This window comes from Vipera ursinii, assembly GCF_947247035.1.
Source record: "Vipera ursinii genome assembly, chromosome: Z".
In the NCBI taxonomy this organism is placed as follows: Eukaryota; Metazoa; Chordata; class Lepidosauria; order Squamata; family Viperidae; genus Vipera; species Vipera ursinii.
The window spans coordinates 33,890,848-33,909,971 of record NC_139517.1 but is presented as its reverse complement, the minus strand read 5'-3'; the positions used below and the strand labels follow the sequence as shown (position 1 = coordinate 33,909,971).

The 19,124-nt window shown below is 39.7% G+C and overlaps 1 protein-coding gene across 2 annotated transcripts in view; it reads left to right on the top strand.

Moving 5' to 3' along the window:
* The first annotated feature begins 559 nt into the window (after window positions 1–559).
* NPEPPS (aminopeptidase puromycin sensitive) overlaps window positions 560–19,124 on the top strand; it is a 127,216-nt gene continuing 108,651 nt past the window's right edge. Inside the window, exon 1 of one of the 2 annotated variants that reach the window (XR_014494237.1) lies at window positions 560–1,711. Coding sequence is in view for 1 of the 2 variants with exons in the window: in XM_083377859.1 (XP_083233985.1) it covers window positions 1,082–1,711 (630 nt within the window). In the remaining variant the exon portion in view is untranslated. The remainder of the gene's footprint in view (window positions 1,712–19,124) is intronic. The other variant, XM_083377859.1, reaches the window with a different exon arrangement.

Here is a 19,124-nt window from a genome sequence, read left to right as displayed (position 1 = left end):
GTTCCAAAACAATACAAAGCAAAAAGGATTTTCTTTTGCAACTAAAATTTCAAGGTAATAGCAACCCCAATACGCCCTGCAAATTGAGCCCATGGGCTGTTTATGGGTGTGTTATGCAAAGTCAGAAAAATTGAATTAATTGAATAAACTATGTTTAACTATGGAAAACAACTATCATATTTCCACTGCTTTCCCTCATTATCACCAATCTGTCAGCATTGTAAGTTCTCAAAAGTGTTCAGTATAGTATTGTCATACTTTAGTGTACAATTGTTTATATTGCTTGTAAGCTTCTTTGGGAGGATTGTTAGAGGCAGACTATAAATAACTGCAGTAAGTTAAACACCTTTGTATGCATGTATGCAAACACAATCACTGAAATGGCTGAGGGTGGCCATATCCTTTAAATAGATAAAAAAAATCCGTTATTTCAGGGGCAGGCAAGAAAACCTGATCATAGCTGCACAAATCCGAACGACCGCTAGATAACAGAGGCAAGGGAAACTCTCTTGGATGCCATTTATTGTTAACGCGGATTTGGTTAGGTTAGTTAGAGCCAGAGATAAGCCACCTGATGGATCACCTGCATCCCGCCCAATCCCCAAAATGCAACAACACAATTCCGTACTAATATCTTTGTAGTTTAATTTAAAAAACAACAACAACGTAATGTACGTTTTGTGTTTGCCAGATACCATTAAACGACCATACCAGCCAATCACATTTTAGTCTAGCATATTGCGTGAATCCAGCTCGACGTATCCTGTGCATGCAATTAATTCTGCTTTTATCTGCGGTTCACGTGTCCCGAAGGTCTGAACGGAAAGCAGAGGAAAGCGCGAAAGCAACCTTTGACCTGCCAGTGCCACATTTCTTAATTTTCATCCCGCCCGCGAAAGAGGCTGCTGACGAAAACTACCCATCGCTGGCCTCTTTCAGGACAGCCTTTTCTTCTTAAACCCAGTGCGCATGCGCAAGCAGATCCCCCCCCCCCCTTCTTGTTTCACTTCGCTGTTGGTATCTTCGACCTCCTCCGACAACATTTAGCTCAAGCCTCGGCAGAGTTACAGGCAAAACCCAAATGGCCCGAGGAGGTCTACTTGCCCACCTGATCACAGAGAAATTCTCGGCCTCGCCGTATGCTACTGCGCAGGCGCTAAAGCGCGTGCGTCACCCCACGAGTAGTCCCTTCTTTTCAGCTTTTTTCCCCCAGCGGGCGCGGGAGATCAAGGGGACGAAAGAGAGGTGGCGTGCGCACGCGCGGCAGGCGCTCTCCCTTTGGTGGCCGTCTGGGGTAAGAGGGTGGCAGCGACAGCAGGACCGGCAGCAGGCCAGCGCTCGCTCGCAGCGGCCCCACTTGGCTTCTCCCTCTCGGTTGGGCCAGGCGCGGCGCGCGCAGCCGCCGTCTCCTCCTCTTCTCCCTCCCTTTTCCCGTCTCTTCCTTCTGTCAGCGGGAGGTCGTCGCCTCCCCCTCGCTCTGTGCGCTCACTGGGCCTCCCCTTTCGCCTCGATCTCCGCTGCCACCGCTGCTTCCACCTCTTCTTCTAATTTCTCCACCATCTCGTCTTCCCGTGGCGCTGCCGCTGCGATGCCGGAAAAGCGGCCCTTCGAGCGGCTCCCGACCGAAGTGCGCCCCATCAATTATGGGTTGTGTCTCAAGCCCGACCTTATCGACTTTACCTTCGAGGGAAAACTCGAGGCCGCCGTAGAGGTAACGGGGGCTGAAAGAGAGGGGGAGGGGGGGATGGGCGTGTCTGTACGTGTAAAGGCATAGGTGACTGGAAGAGTGAGGGAGGCTAATGTGTGGTGGAGAAGGGAGCAGGCCGGGAAGAGTGTGTTAGTGGGTTAGGCAAAGCAGAGGAGAGGCAAGATAGGAATCGGGGCATGTGCAAAGAAAGTGGCTTTTAGGGCCTCGGGCTGCAGGGTAAGTTTGAACGTTGGGAAAGCTGGGGCCCTTAGGTAGAAATGTGAGCAAAGAAGGCTGTATGGGAGAGAGGCTGTGGTGATTAATTCTCGACTGAGGGGTGGAATGTCACTAAAAGCGTAGATAAGTACGAAAGGAGAAGTTATGGGGTGAGTAGTGACTACATACCAGAGATGTAGTTATTGATGGTACAGGGATAGGGGGCATCACTCTTAAAAACAGGCAGTGATCAAGGAGGGGTGGTGGCTGCAGTTCTTCTGAGATCTGTAGTGTGTGTGTGTGTGTGTGGTGTGCGCGCACACGTATGGGGGTGGACCTTTCTGAAGGAGGAAGAATCCCTGCCTGAAAGACAAGGAACTCTTTAGGATTGTGTTTGTATTTTGAAAACATTGCTCACATTTGTAGGCTTGAATGGAGCTGAATTAGATGTAAGATATTTTTGTAAAATGGGGGAAGGGAAAGTTTATATCAAGTTTATTACTTAAAGTTTAAGCTTTGTGATTGTAAGTTTGGCTTAGGCTAGTTTTCTCTGGACTCTATTAAAAAGCCTTTGGGGATATGGGGATTAAATGAACCAAAGCTAGGCCACGTTTACTGTTTAGAAAAATACTACTATAAAAATACCTGTGACATTCCTGTTTTTAAGGTGTATGACATTTGTGCACTCTGTCAAGTTTATACTGCACAGGTTATATGTCAGTGGCTGTCTGTATATATGTAGATTATATGTGTGCATCTATTCTCAATTATACCTCTTTTACTTAAGCACATGCATCCATATTTAGACTGTGCAGTCTCACATTTCCCACCCAGCTGTCTTTTTGGCCTGACTATTGATTTCCCATTGCTCTTAGAAGTACAAGGAGCACATCTAGGCAAAATTGTTTGGATTGAGGATGACTAGAGAGTCCTGGGAATCTGCTTGGAAATTATGGGCACTCAAAGAACTATTGGCTGCAAGTAGGGTAAATGAAAAAAAGTTAGTTTCTTTCTGTTTCAACAATTCTACTCAAGTTAGTTATTTTCCTGCTAACACTGACTTAGTGGTCTTGAACCAAGAAAAAGCAAGTTTTCTATTCTCCCAACAAACAGTTGCAGATTGTTAGTGTCCTGCTTCTATTATTAACTGGTCCTCCAGCCAGCTGATTAGCTGGCATACTTGGGAAAGAAAGAGTAGGAATATCTAGTGGGAAATGAGCAATCAGCTTGGCTGTTAGGAAAAATGGGAGGGACTGCCCATAATTTCAAAGCTAAGATTATATAAAAGAATGATATGATATAAAAATATATTTTTCTCAGAAATTTATTTTCTTTTAATTTTAATGTTCTTCAGGAAAAGATCCAAATAAGAAATCTGGATTATGGAAGGCAATAAAACAGATTCACATTTTCAAATTCCTAGGAATGGGTTTGGTGTTTTTTTTTACATATTGTATAAGAAACATGGGAAAGTCCTGTGCTTAGAACAAACTCTTTTCTACTGTCTTAGATTTGTAGGTAAATCCTTTAACAAACAAGTATGTAATTTGTTAGCTTTGTAGATGTAGCTTGGGTCTTATCTAGTATTTAACAGTCCTACAGGATTCTTTAAAATATTTGAGATTGAATTTATGCATCATGCTATGCCATATTTCATAGAACAAAAAAGGCAAAGTTAAGAGAAAAGAACAATTTTATAAAAACCTGCATCCCTGTGGATATCTTAATGAGGCACAAAACCAGATCAAAGATAAAATAGAGAATCAGAACCAAATTATTTGTTACACACATACTAATCCATAATTACAACTGATATCTTAACAAGCCAGGATTTCAAACTGGGTTATCACCTTAAAACCATAATTAATTCAGAGGTCCTATTTGCACATTAGGCCAAACCAAACAAACCACACATAGCTTAATGCATGACAGACTAGTCATGGTTTCCTGAATTAATCCAAATACTGAATTAATTGGATTTCAATCCTTTATATAATACACTAGTCTATAAATTAACTTCATAGGCAGGAGTAGTATGTCATACTACTTCAGGCAGTAAGCATTAGATGACTCAAACTTGGTTGCAGTATTCCAATATTTGAGAGGCTGCCACAAAAAGGAGGGAGTCAATTTATTTTCCAAAGCACCAGAAGGGCAAGACCAGGAACAATGGATGGAAACTAATCAAGGTGAGTAGCAACCTGGAATTAAGGAGAAACTTCCTAACAGTGAGGACAATTAACCAGTGGAACAGCCTGCCTCCAGACGTTGTGGGTGCTTCCATCACTGAAGGTTTTTAAGAGGAGACTGGACAGTCACCTGTCTGAAATGGTAAAGGGTCTCCTCCTTAAGCAGGGGGTTGATTAGAAGACTCCAAAGTTGCTTCCAGCTCTATTCTGATTGATTGATTGGCTACAATGTCCTATGTGTTGTCTGACAACTTTAAAAATGCTGATAATTTCACTGTGCTAAAAATACAATATAATATATTAAATTTGGCAAAAATTATCCATTGTACTAAGTACTATGATGTACAGTTGGTAATAGTTATTGCAACTTTAAATATAATGCAACTTAGTATGCACAGAATCTCTTTATGGAAAAAAAATGTTTTCAAGACATTATGTGAGTTAAACTTATTTAGATAAGAGCAATCTCACAATGACATCCAGACATTTTTGTATATTATGGAGGAAAAGGAGATATTTTTGCTATAATTTATGACTTCTGTTTTGAAGAGTTTGAAAAGAATTTTGGCACATAACGATTAAAGCATGCTGTTAGATGACCAGTTACGTAAATACTATGAAATACTATAGTAGTTAATTTGGAAGTATGCATGGCATTCTTAGTGGGAGTGTGCACTCTTTTCTCATATTAAGAGAAAGGAGTGATATTCCAACTAAGAATGCCATGCATGCTTCCAACTTAAGTACAATTTGCATGTTAAAGACAGGTAGAAGGGAAGAAGAAATAAGTTTTCAAATGCAATATCATAGTAAGGGAGATTACTTGTAAATGACAGTTAAATTGGGTTAGAGTTAAGAGTAGGGTTTCCTTTGCCTCTTGCTTTATATCAGGGGTCTTCAAACTTGGCCCTTTTATGACTTGTGGACTTCAGCTCCCAGAATATCTCAGTCAGGCACGCTGGCTGAGGAATTCTGGGAGGTTGAAGTCCCCAGGTCATAAAAGGACCAGGTTTGAGAGCCCTGCTGGTGTAGCTGATTTTGAATGCAAGTAGTCCTCAACATAAAACAGTTTATTTAGTGTGTGTTCAAAGTTACAATAGGACTGAAAAAAGTGACTGATTGTTTTTCACACTTACAACCATTGCAGCATCCCCATGCTCATGTAATCAAAATTAAGATGCTTGACAACTGACTCATATTTGTGACAGTTGCAGTGTTGTGGGGACATGCCCCCTTTGAACCTTCTAACAAAGTCAATGGAGGAATCAGATTTACTTAACCATGTTACTAACTTAAATGTAATGATTCACTTAAAAACTATGGCAAGAAAGGTCATAAAATGGGACAAAACTCACTTAACATATAGTTCACTTAGTAACAGAAATTTTGGGCTCAATTATGGTGATAAGTCGAGGACTACCTCTATATGTAATTTAAAATATCTGGAGTATGTAACTGATCACATATTTAAAATAAGTTTTATAATTTGTATGGTTACATTTTCTACTTTTGAATAACATGGAAACATGTTGGGCACGTGGGCAATCGCCTAGTCCTAGCTGGGTTTTATAAAACCTTTTCGCTTTAGGCCACCACTGCCGTGTACAAAAAAAGGTTCAATCAATCAATCAATTTCTACTACTTGCTGGAAGAAAAAGTTCTCACAAAGTTGGAATTGATTGATTGAACTTTTTAGTCCCACGTAGTCTGCCATTACCACTGCAGCCACGCCCACCCAAAGGACCACGCCCACCCAAAGGACCACGCCCACCTGGGACCTGATGATACATAAGTGGGTTTTGGGTTGCAGTTTGGGCACTCGGTCTCTAAAAGGTTTGCCATCACTGTCCTAGACTGTCTTAGATATGTTTGCCACCTAGTTATTTATAAAAATAATAAAGATGGGATACAAATAAATAAAAATAAAAATTTTAAAATAATTTATGAATAAAATTTTAAAATAATTTATGAACAATAAACAAGTTATGAACAATATAAAACTTTAGTAAATTGTATGTTGCAAATGTATGCAAAATCTTTATGCTTTGCAGGCACATTCATTTGGAGATAAAAATAGCTCCCAAAGCAATACCATTAGACTGCAAATAATGTGGCTATGCTAAGAATTAAAAAGGAACTTAATTATATATCTATACACTTCTATGCCTTATGAAACTGTTCTCTCAGTGGCTTTGCATAACCCTAGTATATTACTGTCTCATAATGAAATTGTAATGTTTGCTTAGCTACGAGCTTGTGTCTAATAAAAAATGTAGTCCACTGTTTGCCACAGGGTTCTTTGTATGTGTTAGATTTCAACTTCTATAATGATTTAGTAGTACTTAAAATCAAACACATTTGGAGGGAGCTTAAGAACTATTATTCAAATTCCAATTCCAAATCTGCATTAATCTCAGAATAAATTTTCAAGAGGAAAATGGAATTACAGACAATCTACTTAAAAATTGTGGAAATTATTACCGAAGAGAAAGAATATTAGCAAATTCAATAGCCCTGAAATAATTAATTAAACTGCTTATTTTTTAAATACAATTTAAAATGAATGTGAAAATGTTATCTACAAGTTAAAACCTGTTGATTTGCAAACAGTATTGAATCTTTGAAACAGTAATGACTGGGTGCTTCAGTCTTAAACAGCCTGAAATGGATCTTCAAGCTTAGAAAACCTGAAATCAGGAATAATAAGAATTATTGCAGTTCTTCATGCTGAGGCTGGTATAAAATATTTTTTCACTACTAGTTACAGGGATCCAATGTCATATAATGTACTTTGCTTGGGGAGATCAAGCTATAAATATTTGCTGAACTATAAAACCAAGTTTGGTAAAATATTTTAACATGGCTCCTTGGATACAGTATATATATACTCTCTAAAACTTCTTATAGGAATTGTGGAATATAAAGAATAATTTAAGGTTGCTATTTGAGTTAATATTGGTTTATCAAATTTGAAAGCAATTTCAGTTTTACTTTTTAAAATATTTTTAAGCTATTTAATTTTAAATATCTTTTAGCTATTTTTCATAGGTAGCAAATAGCCATAGAACAGGGGTGTCAAACTCAATTTCATTGAGGGTTGGATCAGCATTGCGGTTGCCCTCAGGGGGCCGGGTGGGTATGGCCAGGGTGGGCGTGACCTACTGGATGGGCGTGGCTAGAGTGCGTATGGCTTACTGGGTGGGCGTGGCCAGCTCTACATCGTTCGCATCAAGGGTGCCTATGGGGGCCTGGGCAGGAGTGGGACAGATCTGAGGGTCTCTGGCAGAAGGAGGGTCTCTGGGCCAGGGCCAAGGCAGTGGGGCCCGTTCCCTCACTGTTTCCAGGATGGCTTCGCGGGCCACATGAAACCACTTTGCGGGCTGAATCTGGCCGCCGGGCCTTGTGTTTGACATGTCTGCCATAGAATAATGTAAAATCATTATTTTGAAAGCCAGTTGCTTTATATATCAGATGAAAAAAGTAAAAACTTCATATTAGTGTGCAAGAGTAGCTGGAACAGAATTATCATTTCTAGTAAAAATTGTGCTTGCTGGGTCAGGGTATAGTAATCCTTGACATATGACCACAATTTCATTTGATAAGCAATGTAATAATTAAGTAGTATATGACCTGATTCAGTTTTAACAACTATTTTTACCATGTTGTTAAGTAAATTATATTATTGTTAACTGAATCCAGTTTTTGCTTGCTGGAAGCTGGCTGGAAAGATTCCCAAATCATGATCATGTGACCACAGGACACTGGAACCATTGTAAAATGCAAGCTGGTTACTAAGCACCCAAATCACAATCATGTGACCATAGGGGTGATGCAATAGTCGTAATTTTGAGGATTAGTTATAAATCACCTTTTTCCCAGCACTGTAGTAACTTCAAACCATCATTAAACAAATTCTGGTAGTGCTTGACTAATGACCACAATTGAAAGCAAAATTTCTATTGCTAAGGAAAACAGTTGTTAAATGGGTTTTGCCCATTTTAGAACTTTTCTTGCCACGGTTGTTAAGTGAATCACTGTAGTTGTTAAATTAGAAACATGGTTGTAAAATAAATCTGGCTTCCCCGTTGACTTTGCTCATCAGAAGGTTGCAGAAGGTGATCACATGACCCTGGCATACTGCAGCCTTCATAAATACAGGCCAGTTGCCAAGTGTCTGAATTTTGATCACATCTTCATGGGTATGCTGTAACAGTTGCAAATGAAAAATGGTGATAAGTCACTTTTTTCAATTCTATTGTAATTTTGAACAGTCACTAAATGAATGGCTATAAGTTGAGGACTGCCTGTACTGTAGCCATAAGGAGTTGGAATTGCAATTGGAATGTATCAAGGAATTGGAATAGCAATTGGAATGTATTTTAAGACTAAATTTATAAATTTTTGAGTTTTTCTTGCTTCTGTTAATGGCAGTTCTCTTGTGTTCATAACAGTTCACAAGACAGGAACCTTTTTGTGATGAGTAAATATTTGATTTTAATTGAAACTGCTGCAAGTTTATATACTTTCACTTTAATATTTCTTTCAGTTATCATCTTCATTTGGTTCATGTATGAACAAGATTCATCATAGTTTATTATTAATAATTAATAGGTCCAGTTGTCCACTTTCTTCTTGCAGCTCTGTATTGTCTTGTCAGTAGTTACAATTGACTTTGGTTTTAGAATGTTTTAAAGTTCTTTGCCAGTGGTCATGGTTGAAGAAAAGTATATTTTAAAATATGATTCTTTTAGTTTGTTTCTGGTTGATGTGAATGAAATTCATTGACAAATGACTAATGCCTTAAACAAACCATTGATCATTAGCAAGAAACATAAGTTACAGGGAGGAATAAATAGGTGTAATAAATGATAACAACTGTAAATGTACTTTCCAAACTCACTTCTTAGTTTGAAAGGAGAAAGAAAACTATCATGGTCCCGATTAATGAGACAGTTCAAACAAAATTCAGGCATTTTTTATCTAAAAAGTCTTAATAATGAAAGCAGCATCGGCACTCATGGATGGATGCCAGAATCTGAAATCTCCTCCCCTAAGCCCATCATATCATACACAATTCCCACACTTGTTTACACGTCATTAATCACATTGTCCAATTAGTTTTACATATGAAGTTTCACTTCCCTTTCTGTGCGTGGCTATTTCTTATCTTCTCAAAATAGCCGTTTGACATTTCCCTCCCTTCTGTGATTCCAAGCGAAGCAGTTTAAACAAAAGGCTGCCTTTTATATTGTCAGTGCAAAACATGTCAATACTTGCAGCATTGACAGAAAACAATGTGTTGCCGGTACATAAGGTGAAAGAATCCAAAAACAGTGATCAAGCTTGTGGATAGCTGTTAGATTAAAATTATTTCCTAATTAAGTGATACTATATACTTTAGCAGCATGCTACATTGTTTAGTTATTTTTCTACCTTAATAAATCAGTGATCCCATTGTCAACAAAATTCCTAGAAATAATTTTGTACTTCAATTGCAGGACTGCTTTTGTGAAAAAATTATAGAAAACTACTTGTCTCAGCAAGATTGCCTTTTGAATCTGACTTATTTTTGTATGAAGAATTGTAAAAACACATACCCAGTTCTGTTCATAATCCCAGCAATTATTTTCACATATACAGTGAAGGGAAAATTATTTGACCCCCTCCTGATTTTGTATGTTTGCCCACTGACAGAGAGATGATCAGTCTATAATTAGTTTTTATTTTAACAGTGAGAGACAGAATAGCAACAAAAAAATCTAGAAAAAAAGTTATAAATTCAAAAAAGTTATAAATTGATTTGCATTTTAATGAGTGAAATAAGTATTTGATCCCCTATCAATCAGCAATATTTTTGGCTCCCAGGTGTCTTTTATACCTTCTCTTAAAGGGAGTGCTCCTAATCTCAGCTTGTTACCTGTATAAAAGACACCTGTTCACAGAAGCAATCAATCAGATTCCAAACTCCACCATGGCCAAGATCAAAGAACTGTCCAAGGATGTCAGGGACAAGATTGTAGACCTACACAAGGCTGGAATGGGCTACAAGACTATCACCAAGCAGCTTGGTGAGAAGGTGACAACAGTTGGTGTGATTATTAGCAAATGGAAGAAACACAAAATAACTGTCAATCTCCCTTGGTCTGGGTTTCCATGCAAGATCTCACTTTGTGAAGTTTCAATGATTATGAGTATGATGAGGAATCATCCTAGAACTAGATCTTGTCAATGATCTCAAGGCAGCTGGAACCATGGTCACCAAGAAAACAATTGGTAACACACTTCGCTGCAAAGGTCTGAAATCCTGCAGTGCCCGCAAGGTTCCCCTGCTCAAAAAAGGACATGTACAAGCCTGTCTGAAGTTTGCCAATGAACATCTGAATGATTCAGAGGAGAACCGGGTGAAAGTATTGTGGTCACAGGAGACCAAAATGGAGCTCTTTGACATCAATTCAATTCGTGTTTGGAGGAGGAGGAATGCTGCCTATGACCCCAAGAACACCATTCCTATCACCAAACATGGAAGTGGAAACCTTATGCTTTGGGGGTGGTTTTTTGTTAAGGGGACAGGACAATCTCACCACATCAAAGGGACAATGGACGGGGCCATGTACCGTCAAATCTTGGGTGGGAATCTCCTTCCCTCAGCCAGGGCATTGAAAATGGGTCATGGATGGATATTCCAGCTTGGCAATGAACCAAAACACATGGCCAAGGTAATAAAGGAGTGGCTCAAGAAGTCGTCTCCAGACCTTAATCCCATAGAAAATCTGTGGAGGGAGCTGAAAGTTTGAGCTGCCAAACGTCAGCCTCAAAACCTTAATGACTTAGAGAGGATCTGCATAGAGGAGTGGGACAAAATCCCTCCTGAGATGTGTGCAACCCTGGTGGCCAGCTACAAGAAATGTCTGACCTCTGTGATTGCCAACAGGGTTTTGCTACCAAGTACTAAGTCATGTTTTGCAAAGGGGTCAAATACTTAATTCACTCATCAAAATGCAAATCAATTGATAACTTTTTTGAAATGCACTTTTCTGTTGTTCTGTCTCTCACTTTTACAACAACCCTACCATTAAAATTATAGACTGATCATTTCTTTACCAGTGGGCAAACATACAAAATTGGCAGGGGATCAAATAATTTTTCCCCTCACTGTAGTCAAGAAATTCTGACTTTTAACAAATGATAATTCTCCCCCCCCCCCCGGACATTGAAATTCAGACATATTTGTAACAGCCTTTTGAATTGAGGAACTGATTAATAAAGTAGGAGGAAAAACTAGGGGATTTGATTATTGAATAACACTGTTCCAAATGAATGGGTAGTATACAAATGCTTTAAATGGTTTTGTTGGGAGTTACACTGAATGCTTTATATATAGATAGATTGCATTATAATCACAACAATTAGTTCTTTTAAAACAGGGATGCCCAACCCCTGGGCCATGGCCCATTCTCAATCGGGATGCGCAAATGTCAGGTGAGTGCATGCACAGCTCCATTTGTGCTAGTGGTGGGTATTCTCATGTGTGCATGCCTACCACTTGTGCAAAAGGTGCTGTATTCACACTTGCTGCTCATACAGAACCATTTCTTCTCCCCCCCCCCATGAGTCCGCAAAGCTGGAAAGTTTGGGGACCATTGTGTTAAAGAATATTTTAGTTCTTGGTAAAAGGTTACATTCTGATATAATTAACTCCCTATCCTAAATAGTTAATAATTACAATAAAAAAAATAGAAATCTGTTACTCGTGGTAAATAGTTGCCCACCAGTATATACAGGCAATCCCTGAATTACAAGCGTTCACTTAATGCTCATTCGAAGTGCCCTCTAGTGTTTACAAGCAAGTCCCAAAATTACAAATATTGCAGCACCATGGCAGTCCTTACGAACAACTGCAGCGGCTCTACAATATTCACCCTATTACCTCCCCCCCCCCGCTCCTCAAAACTGCTTCCCCTTCCTTTTCTGCTGAGGCAGCAAATCCCTGCATTTTGAATCATCCCATAGATGCTGAAATACTTTTATCCGAACGGAGACCTTGGGGAAACTGAAAGGCCTGCCATTGCATGCTTACAAACGGAGCAGAACACCATGTTTTCAACCACCCCATTTGCTCACAGATGGACCTTCCACTTTCCCCAAAGTCTCAGTTCAGATAAAAAGTGTTTGAGTGGCAGCGGCTTGGAAGAAAGCAGAGGCGCAGCAGCACGGTTGCTCTCAATAAAGCTGGCACACGCGAGTGAACAGCACACCCGGGTCTTGCTGTTTGAGAGCAATCCTGCTGCTGCGCCTCCACTTTCTTCCACTTGGACAGAGCTGAGAAACCCAAGCCTCTGCTGCCGCTTGACTGGGGAGGACAAGCAGGAGGAGAACAGAAGAGAGGATTTGTGCCAGCCGACCAGCCAGCTGAGGAGTAGTCAGGCAGGGTGGGTGGCTGCCTGGGGAGGAGGGTATCGTGGTTGCTCAGGTGGCTTCCCCCCCACTGGTGGCTTGGATGCAGGTGCAAGGCACCTGGTCCCGCAATGCCTCCCTGCTCAGTTGAAGGCTTTGTTCCTGCCCTCAAATGAAGGCCAGCGCATCTGAGTGAGCAGCGCACCCAGGCCACGGACGGCATTGATTCCTGTGCCCATCAACTCTGATTCAACACTTTGCTCCATAGGCATGCAAACAAAGCAAACACTTTCCCCCTCCCAAGAGAATGGAAGCTTCCAGGGACCATGATCTCTTTTGCAGAGAATGGGTGTTTGAACTCGCGCCATATTATGGCATTCAGGAGCTTCCATTGTCGACACAAAAAGCATTTCCAAGCTGACTCTCCTCTCCCTCAAAGGGAAAGAAACCACAGCAGAGAGGAGACAGATCTTTGCAAGGTGAGTCCGGTGTGGCAGGAAGGGAGGGGGAAGCATGAAGTAACTTATTGGGTTGGGGAGGCCTTGGGGCCTGTTCCATCACTAGCCCCCCCATGGCCTTCCTCACCGTGAGATACCTCAAGTGCACTTAATGAGCCGCATGCGTCTTAATGAGTAGGGAGTGATCTTGTTTGAGGTACGAGATTCACCCCCCCCAAATTCTTGAGTTATGAATGGAATTGGCAGGTTTCATTATATTCATAACTTGAGGACTACCTGTATATTGATTTTAAAATGTTTAGGAGCAGAAAATGTACAGTTATGTCAGGTGGAAGTTTTAAGAATATTTTAAACAACATCAGTAACAACAAAATTAATTGGAAAGCCAGAATGCTAAGTTTCTCATGTAATTGTTATTTCTAAAAATGTCTCTATCTTGCCTAATGTAATCTACAAGGCCATCATCAACATCATCATCATAGTTGGAAGGGAGCTTAGAGGTCTTCAAATACAATCTCCTGCTGAAGCAGGAGCCCCTATATCAATGATGGCAAACCTTTTAGAGACCGAGTGCCCAAACCGTAACCCAAAACTCACTTATTTATCGCAAAGTGTCAGTGGTGCATCAGCATTGTGGTTCCCTCAGGGTGGGGGGAGCAGGGAGGTGCCTCTGAGTATTGCCTCTGGCATGCAAAAACCAGGGGCGCAAAAATGGACCACTGTGCTGCAAGGCACAAATACGGCTGCTGCGGCGCCATGGGGTGCAGATACAAGGCACTGCACCATGCAAGAATGAGGCAGGACTAGTGAGTATCACGCAGGCACTAGCCCTGCCCCATTTGCAGCACATGCATACTCGTGGCCCCATGCATGCACACACGCATGTAAAATGCTTCTCCCTCCCTTTTCTTCCAGTCTGCCAATTGACAATGGTTGGTGACCTCTGCTCTACTCGAGCTTGCTAGTTGCTTCGCCTCCTTTGTGCTGGGCAGGTCTCCTGCTCTGGGCGGCGGTGGCGGCCTGATAGACCTGCTGCTGGCAGCGGTGCATGTGCCAACAGAGAAGGCTCTGAGTGCCACCACTGGCACGCATGCCATAGGTTCGCCACCACTGCCCTATATCATTTCAGCCTTTTCTTAAAAGCCTCCAATGATGGAGCACCCACAACTTCTGAAGGCAAGCGGTTCCACTAGTTGATTGTTCTCACTGTCAGGAAATTTCTCCTTAGTTCTAGGTTACTTCTCTCCTTGGTTAGTTTCTAACCATTGCTTCTTGTCTTGTCTTCTGGTGCTTTGGAAAATAAGTTGACCCTTTTTCTTTGTGGCAGCTCCTCAGATATTGGAACATTGCTGTCATGTCACCCCTAGTCCTTCTTTTTGTTAGACTAGACATACCCAATTCCTGCAACCATTCTTCATATGTTTAACCCTCCATCCTCTAATCTTAATTGCTCTTTGCATTCTTTCCAGAATCTCAACATCTTTTTTAGATTGTGGTGACCAAAACTGGGTTCAGTATTCCAAATGTGGTTTTACCAAGGCCTTATAAGGCCTTATAAGGTTATTCTGAGAGGAAATTGAATGAGGTATTACAGAATTTGCCTTTAGCTTCATGGGGACTGTTGCAATATCAGCGTGGAAGAAAAAATCATTTTTTACATTAGAAGAGACTGCATTTTTTCTATATTGAGAGTATATGGACAAGACATAGCAGTGATATACTTTTTTGTTTTTGAAGCAGGCTGAGTTAATTGGCACTAGTACAACAGAAGACATGTGTTCTTGTATTTATTATGTTTAGAAAAGTTGTTCTTATTACTATTTTGAAAAATGTGTTTTGTACAAAAGGTTAGATTTTGAAGGATCTTTTAAACTTCTTTTCCAGAATGTTATTTTGCTTATTTGAGTGAAGAATATCTGGTATATTTAGTTCTAAGTTTAATCTGCGTTTGTTGCTTTTTATAGCATTCATATAATATCTGCCAGCTTATGTATTTTAATGATTAAGGGGCAGTTTTTTTGTTTGAAGACATCATCAAGGAAAATATTTTTGACTAATTATACAGTATATTTCTAGTTTGGCCAAATATAAAAAGCCTAAGATTTTAAAAATAAAGGTTTTTTTCACAATTCCTAATTCTAGTTTTGCAAATTACAGTAAGTAGAGCTATAGCTTGATTTAATGAACCATGCATAATTGGTGCAACCAGTGCACCAGTTATATGCACAATAAACATTTGCACTTATTTTCTGAATTAGTTATTATGCAACTTGGAGAGCCAATTTTGAGACTGCATTGGTATTCAAAATTAGCTTTTAAAAAAATCCTTCAGAGGCTCAGTTATTTAGAGAAAGAAAGTCAGACTTTTACTAAAAACACAGATAATTGAGCAGTCCTGGCTTTTGGAATGTCAGCTATATCTATTTTGGTTTCAGTTTCATGGTATTTCTTGGTACTAATGCCCAGCCTAAGTTATTTGCTTCTTAGATATCTGAATTTCAGTTATCAACAATGTTATAATTTAACGAAACCCAATTAAGCAGTTCTTCAAATTTCAAAACCTTGGTGGAGCAGTGGGCTAATGCCTCCTTAAGTAACACCAGCTGCCTGCAATTAATGCAGGTTCGCATCCCACCAGGCTCAAGGTTGACTCAGCCTTCCATCCTTCCGAGGTAGGTAAAATGAGGACCCAGATTGTTGGGGGCAGTAAGCTGACTTTGTAATAATGCTGCTTGGGGGGGGGGCGAAAGCCCTAATAAGCAGGCATATACATAGAATGAAGGCTATTGCTAAGCACATTTGATTTGTGCTTAAATTGTAAGCCGCCCTGAGTCTTCAGAGAAGGGCGGGATATAAATGGGATTAAAAAAACAACAAGTTCTGTAGAAGTTAATTCTGACAGACTATTATTTCTTTATGCACTTGCTAAGTCATATTATTTTCCTGCAAAGAATTAAAAGTCCTGACAGGAAGGGTGTTGCTATATATTGTATTAACAGATTTACTACTTGGCTGGTATAATCCATACTGATCAGTGAAAAAATGTGGTTGCCTAGATAAGGCCTAAAAATTATTGTAGCTGCTGGCATTGACTCAGAGAAATAATTTGACAAAGCTGTTTTTACATTTATGTTCTTGAGTCAGAATCCAAATATATTTTGTCTTTGCTTTGTGGAATAAATACAATTACATCATAGCAGTTTGTATTGTTTGACTGGCTTTGACAGTGAAGTTCTTTCTACTAGGCAATGCATGTGATAAAATGCTCATCTAATTGACCCTTCCTCTTTTCTGGCAATTTATCTACACCTTTTTCTGCTAGATTTCTGTCCACAAGAATCAGACATTTTTGAATAATGCTTCATGCATGAAGTTGTATATGGAAAGAGCTTCAGGAATCATAACCAGTACTTTGAATTAGGTCTGGAAAAAATGCTTTAGGAAGGAATTTTTTAGAGTTATCTGAAACTAGGTTCCTTGAGGACTTCAATGGACTTTTGTGGGATAAAGGCAAAAAACAACAGCAACAAACAACAATCCCCTCCTCCCCCACTTTCTGCAAAGGACTAGGGGAAAATATTTTTTTCCATAAGGGATTAAGAAAAAAAATATCCACAAAGGATTAAGTCTGAGTCTGTTCCCTTGCTCTCTTCTGGAGAACTTTTTCTTGTTTTCCTTAGTCCCTAAGTTGACATTCAGAAAGCCCACCTCTTGATCAGGTATTCCTATAAATTTTTTTTGTAAAAAAACAGATTCGAAGAATTTTTTTTTAAAGAAACAGGTTTGGTGGCCCAAAACATTGAAAACCTGTGATTTAAGATATGTACAAGACTCTTTTGCTATACAGCTGCTAGAATCATAGTCACTTTATTGTGGCCTGGTTTAAATACTATAGTGGTTTGGAAGGCTGTTACATAGCTGGAAAATTTGTTTTCTAAGAAGTAGCTTATACAAATAGGAATAATAACAAAAGAATGACATCAAAAGAGAAGGGCTTTAATTGCAACAAAATCAGTAAAACTAATATAAAAATTTTAATTCTTTACTCTTATTTAATATACTCTTGAAAACATTTAACATTTAGCACATATAAAACATTTTATTCATCAATACAAATTTTAATCATTTGGAATGTTATGAACCTGATACCAAATAGTATATATGAGCCTTATGTGCTATTTTTTAAGAACTTAATTTCAAGGCTTTATGATCATTTTATAGGGTTGAATAATCTGAGCCCCCGAGCCACATGCAACTTTCAAGCCTTTAGTTTCCACTCTGAAACCATTGCTGAAAACTATAATATCCAATCTAACTATACACCAAGTCCATTTTTAATGACTATCTCTCTTATTTATTATTAATCATATTTATGTAATAGCCCATGTATCCATCAAGTGACTCTGGGTGATTTATAACAAAATTAAAAACAAAATATATAAATAAATACTAACATTAGAAACTTTAATATTGCAAAAAGCATAAAAACAGGATAAAAAAGAGGTTAGGCAAAGATGAAGTGTTGATTACTTAGGAGGCACCGCAATATTTTTGATTAATAATAACATTTCACAAATATGATGCTAATAAAAAAATCATTTTCCAACTGAATTTTGTATGCCTGATGAAATTCCCAATAGAGTGAGAGTAATGCTGGAATAGCTGTATGAGAAATGTGTTTGAATGAGAAGACAGCAATCAGTGAACTCTGCAATCTTATTCTGTCTCTGTCCCTCTCTGTCTGTCTCTGTCTCTCTCTCTCTGTCTCTCCCCCTCACACATTTAACAGTAATTTTGCTTAACAACTTTATTGTTGGAACGGAACTTGTCACTAAGTGAGGAGAGGGTATAGTATAATGGACTCATGACTCCTGTTCGAGGAACAGTTGCAGCTAGGAGAGCCTTTACACTACTTTGTGTTGTGCACCAGTTGTGGCCTTTCCTAGATTAGAACTCCCTGTGCTCAGTTTGTTTAGTCCCTAATCATCTCATGGATGGACTGTTGTAATGCGCTCTACAGGGGGCTACCCTTGAAGAACATTTGGAAGCTACAGCTGGTGCAGTGTGCGGCACTGTGGGCAGTTTTGAGCTACCCAAGAATAACACCACTGCTTCACGAGCTGCACTGGTTCTGGGTGCAATTCAAGGTGTTGGTGATCACCTTAACTCCTTCACTGCATAGGTCCAGGTTATTTGAGGGACTGTCCCAAAAGTGCAAAATCTGTATAGACATTTAGCTATGCACTTTAGGAAGAACACCCTTTGAATGATGTGAGAGTATGAACGGATTTCCAGAAAATATTGCAGACTACCGGATCCATTTGTGCTTCAGTTTGAGATTCAGATACCTCAGACTCATCCCCAACAGCCTGCACCTGTCTTCAACAGTGAAGGGACACAGGGCATAAAACATCCTGCAGCCAAGAAGGCTCCACACACATATACACTACTCAGGTGACTTTGAGGACTCAGTACACCTCCAAATGGTTTCAACAACTCTAAAAGAATGCAAATGACCTGCTGTCTGCAAGCAATACAAATCCTTCCACTCCCCACCATCTTGTCAGAGCTGAAGAAGTTTCTTGGATGAGAAGCGAAATGTCTTGAAAGAAAAAAAACAAAAAGTCCAGTTGCCTCATGAAAAAAGCACCTTTGGAACAACTTTACCTGGATGATTGAGAATTCCATAGAGATTGAGGACCTGTCTTACCCCATTGGGATTGGACCATACCACTCATGCCGGCAGAGGAAGTATGCTGCGGGTCCCGTCAGGCTGATTATTATGGCTGGTGGAGTCCAGGAGGAGGGTCTGCTTTTGCTCCTGCCCTCTGGAACATCTTGCCTCCCGATGTGAGGTTGGCCTCAACTATCCTACCTTTTCATAAGGGTCCAATGAGAGAACATATTATATTAGAAGATATTATAGAACATGTTTGTCCAACCTTTTAGCTTGTCTGGGCCAAAATACATTGAATGAAGAGGAATTGTCTTGGGCCACATATAAAATATATAATTTATGTATATAAAATTACATAATATGTTAAGGGTTTACAATCTTGTGGGACAGCATTACTAGTTGTCCAGAGCCACATGTGGCCTGTGGGCTGTAGGTTGGACATGCTTGCTGTAAAATATCTTGAGAGATGACTCTAGCAAATGACTGAGCCCTGATAGTATCTG